This window comes from Pseudorasbora parva, chromosome 2 (assembly GCF_024679245.1).
Source record: "Pseudorasbora parva isolate DD20220531a chromosome 2, ASM2467924v1, whole genome shotgun sequence".
NCBI classification, from domain to species: domain Eukaryota; kingdom Metazoa; phylum Chordata; class Actinopteri; order Cypriniformes; family Gobionidae; genus Pseudorasbora; species Pseudorasbora parva.
The window spans coordinates 4,039,889-4,055,442 of NC_090173.1; the positions used below are offsets into that span (position 1 = coordinate 4,039,889).

The following is a 15,554-nucleotide window of genomic DNA, read 5'->3' on the forward strand; positions in this document are numbered from 1 at the left end:
ACCATTCTAGATTAAGAAATCCTCTCCAATCCTATGTGCACTCGGCCGCGCAGTACATGCGAGGGGGTCTGGCTATCTCTACATTAAAATCATATGATTCAGCATGGTCTGTCTTCATCACTTTTTGTGCTTCTTTATCTGTAGCTGCTATGCCTGTCAATATATCGTGTATTAGTGCTTTTATAGTCCACTGCTTTGAGGATCGGAAACTGCAGCCTTCTTCCATCAAAAGTACGGTCGCAGGCATCCAATTTCATCTGCGCTGCCTGGATCCATCTGCTTCCAGTATTTTGGAAAACCCATTCATTCGCCTTTTTCTGAACGGCCTCAAAAAACAGTCACCACAAGGCAATGATAAACGTATTCCTTTTACTTTACCTTTGGTTAAAAAAATCATATCTCAATTACAGGATGGGTGTTTTTGACCTTACACTGATCAGTTATTAGAAACAGTCATTCTCACAGCTTTTTTTGCTTCTCTAAGTGGTGGTGAATTTTCTTCACATATGTATTCCTTGTATGTCTTTTGTCCTCTAATTTTCATGCTGACCTACTTAGGGGACCGTCCTAGTGCTGGTCTGCAGGAGCCGCTGTTCGTCACGCAGGCCGGGAAACCATTGAAGGGGGGATTTTGAAATCCACTGCCACTTCAATATACCTGTATATATTTATATCCTAATTAAATTAATATCTATCTTCCTATATTACCTATATTATTATAATGATTCTATCCAGTTATGATTTTGCTTTTAGTTTCTTGTTTTCTAAAGTGTATGTTTGGTCTCTGACAGAAAAATTTCCTTTTACTGAAACACTAAAGACTCAAGATGAATATTGCCTGTACTATTGTGTGTTCCTCTCACTAAAAGAAAGCACATGTTATCAGTATGTTTTGGTAAGAACTGGTTAGAACTGGAGCTTAATCAGCTCCAACTTTGGAGGGACTGTGTATCTGTGTATGTGCGCAATATTCTATGCTACAGATCAGAATGGTGTACAATGGGCACCCTAAGAGATGGGTGGACTTGTTGTTCTGGGCAAGCTGGCGCCTGCTCCAGATCTGGAAGGTAACCCTACGGGCCTAATTCTGGGTGAAAGCATCAACAAGTGACACGTCAGTGGAAACGTGCATCAGATTAACTGACTCAAGTGGAAATTTACCATGACTGTGCATTGTCTCTGAGCCAATCAGAACCATCCACATCACAGTAATGACTTGGATAAGACCTTGAAAACGGTATAACTGTTGGGACAATTGTATGTACGATAGGGCGAGGCAACGAGACGGTGCGAGAGGGAGCGCGGCCTACGAACTTCTTGTGAGACTTGAAGCTGGCTTCTGCTTTTGAAACTGCAACTTATTCTTAAGTAAATTTTTATTTTAATTAATTGCAATCCTGACTTTCTTCACTACTGGTCCTGGGTCATAAGCTGTTAACCCCTAACACCATTGTCTAGAGCCTGGTTTGCTTCTCACCTACGCCTCCTCTGCCAATTCTGCGGACTACCCCCAGACTGCTATACAGCCAATTCTCTACGCATTGGTGCAGCAACTACAGCGGCAGCATCCGCTCCGGTTTTAACCCTCAAAGCCATGGGGCGGTGGTCTTCTGCTGCTTATGACCGATACCTTCGTCCTGACATTCGGGCCATTCTCGATGCTCAGAAGGCCATGAGCTCAGTCCCCTGATTGGTTGTCTAAATAAACATTGTGCCTCATCTGCTAACCTACTTGTGCTTCTGCTTTAGTGACACTTGCTATGGATGTGCTTAACAGCTGCTTAAATTTCATTTTCTTTAATTTTCACAGGAGGTTGCAGTTTGTTTTGGGGGAATGGTTCAGCTCTTTAGTCAAAATCATGTGAGCATCCCCTAATGATGTTGCTGTACCCTGACTCTCTGCTAAATTCATGGTGCTCATGAATTCAGGAGACTCATCAATTAGAACCATACTAATTTAAGTATTTAATTGTCTAATCCATCCTCTTGTTTTATCTCAAAAGGATTGCCAGGTGTGGTTTGTTTGGGGGGAATAGTCAGCTCTCACAGCCCTAAACTGTGCGAGCATTCCCTATTGCTGCTGCTGTCCTCTGACTCTCTGCTATTTCGCGGTGCTCATGAAAGGTGAGAGGACTCCCTGAACAGAGCCTTACCGCCAAAACATTCATTCAGAATTATCAACTTGAATTGCAATTTATTAAAAAATTCCTAAATTAGTTTTATTCTAATTTTGTTCTTGACTTAAAAGACCTGACAGAAATATAATTTTTTACCTCAAATACAAAGACATCACTTCCGGTATACACGAGCTGGCTTAGTTTACACCAACGCCAGAAGTGAATCTCGTATGCTCTGGTGTCACGAACATAGGTTGTGTATGAAATTTCATACGATTTTACGACATTCTTACGTTTTTGTGTGTACAGCCAATCCGTATATTTTGCGAAACGGTGGTTTAGATGATTGGATTGGCAAGTGTATATTAATGTACATATAATATAATGCTGAAATGAGTTAGGGTCTATATGAAATGTATGGCAACCTTTGTTATTTGTGTTTGTTTTTGTTTGCTTATTTGTCTTTTACAGTTTAAATATGACAACCAAGATTGAGGCACTTGTTCAGGCTCCACCTGTCAAGATGACAGTGGAGATGACTAAAGATATAATACATTATTTCAGTCATTATATATGAGAAAAGACTATTAAACTGATCGATAATTATACTATTATACTGATCTGATAGATAACACTGTTATTTCTCACAATATGACATGTATGAAACATTCATAATACAAAAACACTAATGATACTTAGATTAATACCATGCACAACATCACAATAAGAATCTATAAACTATAGATTGATTTTAAACTACCTTTAAAATCGCACATACATCTCAGAGATGTCTATTTGATTTTTTCATATAGAGGAAGTTTATTTGTATTTTTATTATGACTTTCCTTCATAAAAAATTACTAATTCTATATTAGTAAGAATTAAATTCAAGAAAATGAACACACTCCTGAAGATGAACTTTGGTTTATGTTTAATAAATATGATACTGCTGTAAATTGATCAATCTTTTCACTTTATTGCAACCTACACATGAATGACATGAATCCATGACAAGAGTCCTTTCATGCCTTTCTGACACATTGAATCTCTTGTTGCAGTGTTGTTTGTTTCCAGAGTGAATCTTCTGGCACTTTCAGTTCATCATCTGTAGTGAAGGACTTCAGTGTTGTTTGTTTCCAGTGTGAATCTTCTGGCATTTTCAGTTCATCATCTCTAGTGAAGGACTTCAGTGTTGTTTGTTTCCAGTGTGAATCTTCTGGCACTTTCAGTTCATCATCTCTAGTGAAGGACTTCAGTGTTGTTTGTTTCCAGAGTGAATCTTCTGGCACTTTCAGTTCATCATCTGTAGTCTAGACTTCCTGGACTGAAACGCACCGCCGTGTCTTTTCTGATGTAACATTATAAATTAATCTTCTTCTTTGTGTGAATCTTCAGGTGTTCCTTCAGGGATGAGGCCCAACAAAATGTTTTATTGCAGTAATCACAGTTAAACGATCTTTTTTCAGAATGAGTGAGAAGATGTGATTTCAGTGTTGAGGACCGAGAGAAACTCTTCCCACATTGATTACAGGTGTAAGGTCTCTCTCCGCTGTGGATCCTCATGTGATTTTTAAGGTTTCCTTTACATGGGAAACTATGCCCACACTGATCGCATGTGTATGGCCTCTCTCCAGTGTGCATCATCATGTGTCTCTGAAAGTTTCCTTTAACGTTGAAGCTCTTCCCGCATTGATCACATGTGAAGGGCTTCTCTCCGGTGTGGATCCTCATGTGAATCTTCAGGGTTGAGTTATCTGCAAGTCTTTTTTTACACTGAGGGCAGGAGACAGATTTTATTGCTTCTGTTTTCCCTTTCTTGTTCACGTCTAGCAGGGCGAAAATAAACATTAAATCATGTGAGATTTCAAATGAGACACGTAAAAAGCTCAAGTCAAGATCAATGAAGAGTTTTAATGCCATGTAATCTGCTCAACAATCTGTGCACAATTATTACCTATTTTAGAGGGATAGTTCACCCAAAAATTAAAATGTGATGTTTATATGCTTATAGTTTTACTCTCATGCTCTTAAATATGACCATTGACATGCATTATACAACTGGCACACAGCAACGGTTGGAGTTAAAAATCTTAATTTGTGTTCTACTGAAGAAACAAACACACCTCTTGGATGCCCTGGGGGTCAGCAGATAAACATCACATTTTAATTTTCAGATGAACTAACCCTTTAATGTCATGAAGTTGATTTGTGTTATAAATCACTAGTTTGGTTGTTCAGTCTCATGATGATTGAATGAGGAATGAAGAATAAACACCAACCTCTTTGTTCTTCAGTCTCATGATGTTTTATTCTGCAGGGAGCACTGGCGTTCTCTCTGTCCTCTCCTTCCAGGTGTTTTTTGGTTGCTGTGCCATGAGTGTTCTTCATATGAGTGAACAAAGAAGATAACTGAGCAAAACTCTCTCTGCATGGATAGCAGTGATAAGATTTATCTACTGTATGGATCCTCATGTGTTGCTTAAGATAGGTTTTGAAAGCAAAACTCTTTCCGCATTGATCACACGTGTGCGGCTTCTCTCCAGTATGTACACTAACATGAATCTCAAGACTTCGTTTATCTGTGAAACCCTTCTCGCACTGATCACATGAGAATGGCTTCTCTCCTGTGTGGATCCTCTCATGTGTTTTTAGAGTTCCTGACCAATTAAATCTCTTGTCACAGTGTGAACACTTGTAAGGTTTTTCTCCAGTGTGAATCTTCTCATGTTTTTTCAGATTTCCTGAGCAACTGAATCTCTTATCACAGTGTGAACACTTGTAAGGTTTTTCTCCAGTGTGAATTCTCTGGTGCTGTTTTAACTTACTCCCTGTAATAAAAGTCTTCTCACACTCAAAGCACATGTACTCTCTCACACCAGTGTGTATTTTCTGATGTGCTTTTAAATTACCCAGCTGTGCAAAACTCTTTCCACACACAGAACATGAATGTGGCTTCTCCTTCTTATAAATGCCGCTGTGGATCCTCATGTGAAGTCTAAGATTTGATTTTATTGTGAAGCTCTTCCCGCACTGATCACATTTGAATGGCTTCTCTCCAGTATGAACTCTTACATGAGTCTCAAGACTTCCGTTTTCTATGAAACCCTTCCCACACTGATCACATTTGGAAGGCTTTTCTCCAGTATGAATTCTTATATGACCCTCAAGACTTAGTTTTTCTATGAAATCCTTCCCGCACTGTTCACATGTGAACGGCTTATCTCCGGTGTGGATCCTCATGTGTTTTTTTAGGTGTGATGATTGCATGAAACTCTTCCTGCATTGATCACATGTGAATGGTCTCTCTCCAGTATGAACTCTCATGTGAACATTAAGATTTGGTTTTTGTGAGAAACCTTTCCCGCACTGATCACATGAGAACGGCTTCTCTCCGGTGTGGATCCTCATGTGAACTTTAAGGTCTGATGATTGTGTGAATCTCTTCCCACATTGATCACATGTGAAAGGCTTCTCTGTAGTATGAGCTCTCATGTGAATCTCAAGATCTTTTCTGTAGAGGAATCTCTTTCCACACGTGCAGATAAAAGATTTTGTGGCTCTTTTTTTCTTTATAAATGTATTTTTAGTCTTTGAGCAACTCAAAGGTTTTTCTCCAGGTTTGACTTGATGTTCCTCCTCCACTTCTCTCAGTTCTTCACTCTCCTCGCTCTCTTCCATCAGGTCTGAAATCAAAGATAAAATAATTATTGTCAGTAAAGCAAAATAATTGACAGAGAGAGAGAGAGAGAGAGATGAAGTGAAATGAAACAACTGCGATGTAATAGACAACTGCTAAAACCAGGCTTGTTTAAAAGGTTGAATGATTCTTTGATGCACATAATACAATTAATGCCCCTTATCCTTAATAGTAATGCTAAAGTAAGTATTTATTTTCAAATGAAAGAGATGAAAAGGTAAATCAAACAATGTGTGGTGGAAAGCTCCACCTTCACACCTGATTCCTAAGCTTGTTTACATGGCTGTTTAAAGCTGGCAATATGAAGAAAGACTGTGGTTTGGGAATGTGATTTTGAAAATGTCCACCATTGTGTTACATGACGGATTTGAGTATGGACGTTGCAAAAGATGATCCATTTTCCAGAAGGGGGTTCTGAAGAGTCATAGTATAAATTGATTGGGTCATAAAGTGCAAGACTTGGTAAATTGTAAGTCAAATGAGCCGGATTACAGAGACTCTCACCTATTGTCTTTAATAGCTTGTGTAGCCCATCCCATTCTTTCAATAGTTATGCAGATTGGATTAGGACTTGTGAAACTCTAGAGTCTGGGGCAGGTAACTACACTTCAATGCTTCATTTGCATGGTGCCTTTAACCAGCTTTGTCTCCATCTCCAAACACTGACCACGGAAAGTGTATATAAACTACAATGAGACTTTAGCTGAATTGATGACTGGGGCATGACAAACAATCCTCAAAGAATCCTACTGAAGATACGTCAAGTATCCCTGGCCTCAGTGTCTGAATTTCAAACCGTTGCATTGACTTCCATTCATACACTTATGAATGTGGGACACTGACACACAAGCTCAAGTGATTCTCACTTCGTTCCTGTTCAAGTTTACAGTGTCTGCAGAAACCCTCTTACCCAAAGTTACAGTAAGAAGAATAAGCTACTGTGGATTACTTTTATCATTTACGAGAAATACAGCTTTATCTGTAACATCAGTATTTGCTTGAGGTATGCTTACATACCGTGTCCACCATTTTTAACTTTATTTACTTGATACAGCTTGGTGGTTAGGTAAAACAACAAAAATCCCATTTATATTTATCTAACTATACTGAAGTGTTGAGTCTTCCTATCATGAATGTTCTCCAGCATCATGAATGAATGAAGAATAAACACCAACCTCTTTGTTCTTCAGGATCTTCAGTGTGTTTCATTCTGCAGGTTCTGGATCACTCGTGTTCTCACTGTCCTCTTTAATACACTCAGTCTTTGCAGATTTCAGCCCTTTATGTAGCATTTATTGATGAACCGTGAAGCTCCTCCCACACCAGTTCATCAATAAATGATGTGGGAGGAGCTTCATTGATGATGTAATTGCAGGGGGGAGTTTGAATTGCAGAATGGGAGGAGCTGATCTGCCAAATTAAATAATATAATATACTAATAATATACAAACTGGCACATCTTAAAGTCCCCCTGTGGTGAAAATCAAGTTTTTAAAGCTGTTTACATTCTGTTATCTGTGGTGTGTTTAATATGCTTTCAGACAAAGCATGAGCATTGCTGAGTATTTTCTCTTTAAAAACTGCAGTGATCTAAAGACAGTCTCAAAAATGTGGTTTGAAATCGCTGGTGTTTCTGATGTCACAAACTACCTTTGAAACAATCACGTTAACGTTGTAACACTTATTTTGGTCACATATAAAAACAAAGGGGATCCATTCCTCCCAGAGCAGAGTTAAGTATATTTAAGTTTTGTCTAGAAGATTACCCAAACAAGCACATTATTGTTGCTGTTGCATATATGTCAACCAAACATTACATCCAAAGAAATAAGGAAAATGTACAACTACCCTTTGTTAGAGCATTAAAGGCCAACCATAACATGTTTGAGTCCAGTTAGAAATAAAGGGAATTTCTCACCGCTCCCAAATAGCTCAGGTAAAAGGTGAAGTTTAAACAGTGCTGATGTTTTAAAAGGGGGAAAAGAACGAAAGAAACTCCAGGCCAGATTATGTTCACAGAGTAAGTTACCATGGTTTACCTCTTTCAGAAAAGGGATTGATTTACCCGTTTAACATTCCTTCTATTCTGAAACAGAAAACCCAGCAGTTTCCCTCATTTCAGGTTAACAAACTCAAGAGTTTTCACTTCACCTCCTTTCTGAAATGGGCCACAGGTGAATGCATTACAACAGAAATAAATAATAATGATGATGATAATAATAATACATTTTATTTATAAAGCACTATGTATACATACTACATATTTGTAGTCATCAAATCCCCTCAGTCTGCTGAGCCCAATGAAATGAGCTTTAAGTGTGAATTTACAGGAGATGTGAAGACATCATCATCATAAATGAGGTGAAAACAGGAACTATTGAGATGAAATAAAGAGTCTTTTCAGCAGCTCTGTTAATATTGATGGGCCAAAATCAAGCTAGGGAAGATTGCTGGTAGATTTGACACAGAATGGCCATATACATAAATGTCAATACAGATGAATATGAATACAGTTTGCCACTGGAAACATAACTGTCTCTGATCAGTGTCCTGCACTTAGAAACTGTTACATGATAAAGATGTAATTATTTACAAGAATGTAGTACATTCTTATAAACAAAAACATATTTTGATTTACAGTTATTTAGCAGTAGTGGTTGATGATTATGTCATTGGTGTTTGTATTGTTGATGTTTTATCCATGTCATATTGTGAGAAATAACAGTATTGTCTTTCAGTAGAGCAGTTGAATAGTCTTGTGTCAAATATCCTGAGTGTAATAATGTGTTTGTAAGAGCAAACAGTCAGAATAAAGTGAGATGATCTGCTGATGATCCTGAATGTCTTGTTGAATGAGTGTTGATAGTCTGAGGCTCATCAATATTAACAGAGCTGCTGAAAAGACTCTTTATTTCATCTCAATAGTTCCTGTTTTCACCTCATTTATTATGATGATGGCTTCACATCTCCTGTAAATTCACACTTAAAGGAATAGTTCACCCAAAAATGAAAATTCTGTCATCATTTACTCACCAGTTTCTTTCTTCTGCTGAACACAAAAGAAGATATTTGCAGTGGTGGAAAGAGTACTGAAAAAACATACTCAAGTAGAAGTACTGTTACTACAAGAAATGTAGTTCTAGTAGAGTAAAAGTAGCTCTCCTAAATACTGCTCAAAGTAGGAGTAAAAGGTAGGCCTTTTAAAAGTACTCAAGAGTAGTGAGTATTATGCTATGAATGTTAGTCCACCTTTTACCCTGCTAATTAAAAATGTAGCTTACTCTTTTATGGATGATTCTCAGTAATAACTATACAACATCAGATCAACATTATTTCTTTATTTCTTTGACTATTTATTTTTATTTTTGACTGCTAGCACTAAAAATACAGCCATGTAATATTTGAGAAAGTAACCAATAATCTGGTAATATTTATGACATCCATTCTGTAGAGCTTTTCTTGCGGTTAATTAAAAAAGGTTGCAAAGTGTTGTACATTAACAATTTTAGGTTATAAAAGCATAGTTCTTTCTTTTAAAGAGGCATTCATTGTACTGCTTTAATTTTAATGGATGTTTTCTCTGTAAAAAGAATACACCTAAGAAATCACAATCGAGTAACTCACAATTTTCACCACTGATTATTTTTGCTTGCAATTAAAAAATAAACCTTATTTAAATATAAATCTGATGTTTTATGAAAGTGATATGCTATAGGCCTATACATTGACTTCAATTTTAAATCGCCATGTGAGAACATTACATTTCATTAAAACATGCACTTCAATAAGCTGACAGAAAGCAGGTTAATATAATTACATGTTAAACGAGCTTGATGTAAGGGACAAAAATCTAGCGGGGCCGACCGGTTAATGCCTAATGCACTTTGAAGCCTGGCAAAAATCAAGCTAAATGAAGAGTTTCCAGCAGATGGCACCGCAAGCTTGTGCAGCGCTAACAGAATACAGACCATTTGTATTTATTATGAAATGTAATATTCTTCGGTCAATGTTTAGTCATTTATTAAGGTAATTCAGTCATCATACAGTAACCAGCACTAACTCCCTTTCATAAAGCGTGTGCCTCACTATAGGCTGGTCGCTGTGGTTGATTTGATGAGAGTCACACGCGAGACGCATGGACACACAGGACGGATTATTCGTCTTATCCAGTCATGTTGACAGGAAAAAATAAACATAATGTAGCGACAGCAGGTTTAGGGAAAATAGCGCAGTAAAAGTACCGATACAGCACTTAAAATGTACTCAAGTAAAAGTACACAGTTTTTAAACTACTTAAAAAAGTACAATTCCTGAGAAAAACTACTCAAACAACAACAACAAAGCAGCCTCTACAAAGAGTAACCATTGACCAGTATTTTTTCCCTTCTATGGTAGTCAATGGTTGCTCTATCTGCTTTGTTGCAAACATTCTTCCAAATATCTTCTTTTGTGTTCAGCAGAAGAAAGAAACTCATTCAGGTTTGGAACAACTTGAGGCTGAGTAAATGATGAGAGCATTTTTATTTTTGGGTGAACAATTCCCTTTAAAGCTAATTTCATCTGAAGTCTTAGGGTATTTGTTGGCTCCTATATGTACATTAATTTGTCTTTATGGAATTTACTTTATTGTTGAGTCCCTATTTAGTTTAGGTTTTGGAGGAACACGTAACAGAACAAAAATGGTGTGATGTGACAACAATGATTCTTTCCAGTTATGATTTTGCTTTTAGTCTCTTGTTTTCTAAAGGGTATATTTGGTCTCTGAGGAGTGACTGAGGGTCTGGCCTAGAGATGTGTGATGTGTCACTAAACACTGGCAACAAGGTCATGTGTTTGGATTTTGGAGGTATCACACACACCCCTAACATGTCAGGAGTGCAGTAACAGGGTTTGCTCATTTAGCCCGGCTTCCAGAGATGAAATATGGATTCGTCTTTCATTTAATTTATTATGTTTATTCCTTTTATATTTCCTTTTACTGAAACCCTAAAGAGTCTACATGAATATGGCCTGTACTATTGTCTGTACCTCTCACTGCGAGAAAGCACATGCTATCAGCATGCTTTGGAGAAATGTTTTGTTTATAATTAGTTAAGAAGTTCTCAACCTTGGAGGAAACCAGTATTCTCTGGAGTGTGTGTGTGTGTGTGTGTGTGTGTGTGTGTGTGTGTGTGTGTGTGTGTGTGTGTGTGTGTGTGTGTGTACCAGATCTGTGCAGGCCTAATGTTGGAGATGGACATTTCTACAGAAAACGCCAGACGTGAAGACGCTTTTCGGTGGCCTATTAGGTCACTGTGATGTAATTCTGGTTATGGGGTGACGACTTGTCTGCCTAGTTTGGCGATATGTGCTCCTATCTGAAAATTGCTTACGTTGCATTTTATCTGAGCCAATCAGAATGTTGTGGATAGACATTGACAACGGTATAACTGTTGGGACAATTGTATGTATGATAGGGCAAGGCAACGAGACGGTGAAAGAGGGAGTGCGGCCTACGAACTCCTTGTTAGACTTGAAGCTGGCTTCTGCTTTTGAAACTGCAAACTATTCTTAAGTACATTTTTCTTTTCATTAATTATAATCCTGACTCTGTCTTCATTTCTTCACTACTGGTCCTGGGGCATAAGCTGTTAACCCCTAACAGTGGTGTCAAAAATTGCAATATTTCCTTCTAACCCCCCAGAGCAGCTTTCTGAATCTGGATGCTGAACTGCAATGTAAATTAAATGAGCTGAACTCTTACAGAGCACAGGGCACTAACATTAGATCTACAAAAATGGATAGAGCAAGGAGAATGTAACACAGCATATTTTTCAGATTAGAAAAGAGTCGTTTTAGAGCCTTATCAGTTGAAAATCTAAATATTGATGGTACAGTGACTAATTGCTCAAGAAATTGCACATTTCTGTAGAACTTAAAAACAATAAATCACCCAGGACTGATGGGCTTACCGCAGAATTCTACAAATGTCACAAGTTCAGGGCCCGTATTTATCAAGCTTCTCAAAGTCTTAAGTGCTTAAGCTTTTTTAGTCTTAAGTGCTGAGAATTCATGAAATTTACTCCTACTTTCAAATAAAAGCAGGTTATCAAATTTCTTAAAGCTGAGAATCCCTCTTCCTCTCCCAGTTATTTAAGACAGCTCGAGAGGTCTCTCAAGTGGTCAGGAGTGTCCAGTAGGGGCAGTGATGGCACTGAGGAGACAGAGACGTGCGCACATTTTTTAGGAGAGGGAGAATGTTTTTGAAATGTTTGACAATGAGCAGTTAATCGAACAGTTTTGTTTGGACAGAGCAGGCATCATCTTTCTCAGTGCTGGATAATGTTGGACTGAACTTGCCTTTTATAACATTCTACTGTTCCACTAATTCAGCAAGCAGTAGCGATCGCTTTTCTCCTGACAGTTTGGTTTTCTTTTGGAATCCATGGTGGCTGATTATATCACGAAATATAGGCTATATATAGGCAGGTCAGTTAACAGCACACCAGTTTAAAACATTTAATTAAGACATGGTGGAAAACGTGTTAATCTTTCATTTCAAATGTGTATATTATAATGTATTGTCTTGAAAATTCTTTATTGTCAAATGTGTGTTGAATGTAAACTCCACCTTTCAATGTGAATTTATCTGAGAATACTCTTAAATAAGGACATCTATTCAGTGATTGGTCCATGCCTATGACATAATCCAAAATCCTGTTTGTGGCACAGCAAAGTGTTGCATCAACTCTAAGACTGACACTTAAGATTTAGTCCTAAACTTCACTTAAAGTATGATTGAGATGCTTGATAACTAACTTTTAAGCACAGCTTTGAGCCAATAATTGTTTTACTCTTAAGTCAATTCTTAGCAGTGTTCTTGTGAGTAATTCTAAGGCCACATTTACACATAGCCGGGTATTTAGAGAAACAAATACCCCCCCCCCCCCCCCCCCCCTCCGTTTTCAAAAATAACATTGTGCACACAACGTCATCTTCAAAAAAGTTGTCGTTTACATCAACCCGCATAAATATGCTATCGAGCGCCATCATAACTATGCCAAACCTATGGGCGGCAGTGTTGGGAGAAGGATAAACCCATACAAGCCAATCAGAATCCTCAAAAATAGACAACAACGAATAGCACAATCAGTACCACCTTAACAGCATCCATGATCAAACAAACTCTAAACATAGGGCGCTCACATGACGTAAGCATTTTCTTGCGCATAATGTGACGTTTGAGAACCTAAAACCCTGTTTCTTCCAGTTGACACAGCAACACATAACCAGCATTTTGAGAAATCGCTACGTTGGCTGGAGTTTTTTTAAATAATCGATTTCTGGGATAAAAACAGCGTTTTCATGTAAATGACAGGCCAAAACGCAGGGAAATATCTGTGTTTTCCCATCGTATAAATGGGGCCAAAGGCCCCGTCCACACGGAGACGGGTTTAGCTGTATACGTATACAATTTTTACCGTATCAGCGTTTCATCCACACAGATCCGGCGTTTTGGGAGCATGAATCCGATAATTTCTGAAATCTTGCGTTTTCGTGTGTACAGCCAATCTGTATATTTTCTGAAACGGTGATGTGATCACACTAAAGGCAAGGCAAGGCAAGTTTCTTTGTATAGCACTTTTTATACCCAATGGCAATTCAAAGTGCTTTACATAGAAATTAATTAAAACAGTGGTAACAAATGTATGAGAAAAAAGAATACCATGTGGACAAATAAAAAAATTAAAACAAGCATAGTTAAAACAGTTGTAAAGATAATAAAATAAAATAAAATGGTCAGATCCACAATAATGGTCTGATATAAAATAAAACATTCTTCAGTTTACAGCCTACATACATGTACCATCTTTATTAGAACACCTCTCCTTCTTTCTCAAACACGTTCATAACATCCGTTTTAATCACTATTCCCTGATGTTTACTCAGGAACCTTCTTGTTAAACCCATTCTCACTCATCATACCCTCCACAGATTTACACATACTCAAACCTTATTGTCAAACTTACTATTTCCATCAAACCCAGTTTTCACTCATCATATTTAACTCAAATGAACATATAAAATAACAATAACCAAAGATAAGAACAAAGGTAAACTAAAACAATTATAAAAAGAATAAAGAGATAAGATAGGGTGCGATCAGTCGGACATACAGTGCTCAGAGCTCATTCAGTAAATGCACAGCTGAACAGATGTGTTTTGAGTCTGGATTTGAATGTGGCTACTGTTGGAGCACATCTGATCTGTTCAGGAAGCTGGTTCCAACTGCGGCTGGAATAATAGCTAAAGACTATTATCTGACACTGCCAGAATTTCGTCTGAGGTAAAATCTGATCGCAGTGCTCATTAATCGGCTGCCGGTGAACATGTCAAACTAACGACCAAAGACGTCAGATTTTAGCCTAGGATCTGAGGAATCTTTTAGGATTTGCTAAATTTGTCTCAGACGGCCAAATCGTGGCCAAAATCGCACAGTGTGCACCCGGCTTTAGTCACTGTCCACTCTCGTTTGCACATAGCCACGGCTTTTGCACTCCCTTGGACTCACCTGTATACTTACCTGCTCCTTTGTCTGATCTCCCATGCTCCAGCATCTCTGTGTCCAATCGTCAGCGTCTCCTGTGTTCCTCGTCTTCTTCGTCTGCCTTCTCCTGTTCTCCTGCAACTATAAAGACAAGTATCATCCTGTGCACATCCAGTATTCCTGCTTGCCATTCACTCGCCATTCACTTACCTGCCACGCTCATTCTGGTATTTCAATATACTCTGTCATATTCCACCAGCCCTTGGTCCCCTTGTCTGTCTGTTTATAACAACGAACAGTTTTCTAAAGAATTATCCCTTTTTTACTTAAGCTCTTTGAAGAAAGCATACAGAATGAGACCCCCCCCAACTCTCACTCAAGGTTTAATTACTTTAATCCTGAAACCCAAGAAAGATTTACTTTTAATGAACAATTGGCGTCATGTATCTCCGCTCAAAAATGTTTGTAAAATTGTAGCTCTTATATTTGCTAAAAGACTGAACTCTGCACTGAGTTCGACGAGATACAATCTTTATGAATAAAAGGCATATTGTTATTAATAATATGAGATTGGTTCTTGATTTATTAGATTATTCAGAATTGATTCAGGAGGACAGCATCATTCTTTTTTAACAAGTTTCTTTCAAACTAAATTCTTATTACTTTTTTTAAATAAGAAAATATTCTTTTTTAGGGGCCAAGTACCGAAGGTGCGGAGGCACCTGTTGAATCTGTTCTCGTACTTTTTTCTTCCACCATTGAGGTCTATGGCAGCCCATAGAACCGTTTGCAGGAAAGTTGTAATGATTTGACATTCTGATAGAGGGCAGTCCCAACATTAAATACACCAATTTTGGTGTCTCTAACTCAATCCCTCTAGCGCCACCACCTGTCCAAATTTGCACTCATGTTTATGCTAATAACTTTTGAACCTTAAAGGACAACTCCGGTGAGAAATGAACCTAGGGGTAATTAACAGATGGTTACCGAGTAGATACCATCCTACCATCCAGTTACCTCTGGGATGCGTTTTAATGAAAATCGAATGTAAAGACTTTTATCTTTAAAAACAGATAAGCTTATAACGCTAGTCTATGGGGCACAGGGTAGACACAGGGTGATAAAATTAAATCGCTAGTTAATACCACTAACAAGGCTCAAAATAGCCTCACACTAACACAGCAGCATAATGAGGGTCCCTACATGCAAACCG

At 38.0% G+C, this 15,554-nt stretch overlaps 1 protein-coding gene across 1 annotated transcript in view; it reads right to left on the bottom strand.

Annotated features, from left to right (window-relative positions):
- LOC137048117 (uncharacterized) overlaps positions 1-15,554 on the bottom strand; it is a 137,932-nt gene that overhangs the window by 89,264 nt on the left and 33,114 nt on the right. Inside the window, 4 exon segments of the mRNA XM_067426123.1 lie at positions 3,539-3,848; positions 4,506-5,800; positions 8,848-8,903; positions 14,378-14,482. Coding sequence (XP_067282224.1) covers positions 3,539-3,848; positions 4,506-5,800; positions 8,848-8,903; positions 14,378-14,482 — 1,766 coding nt within the window.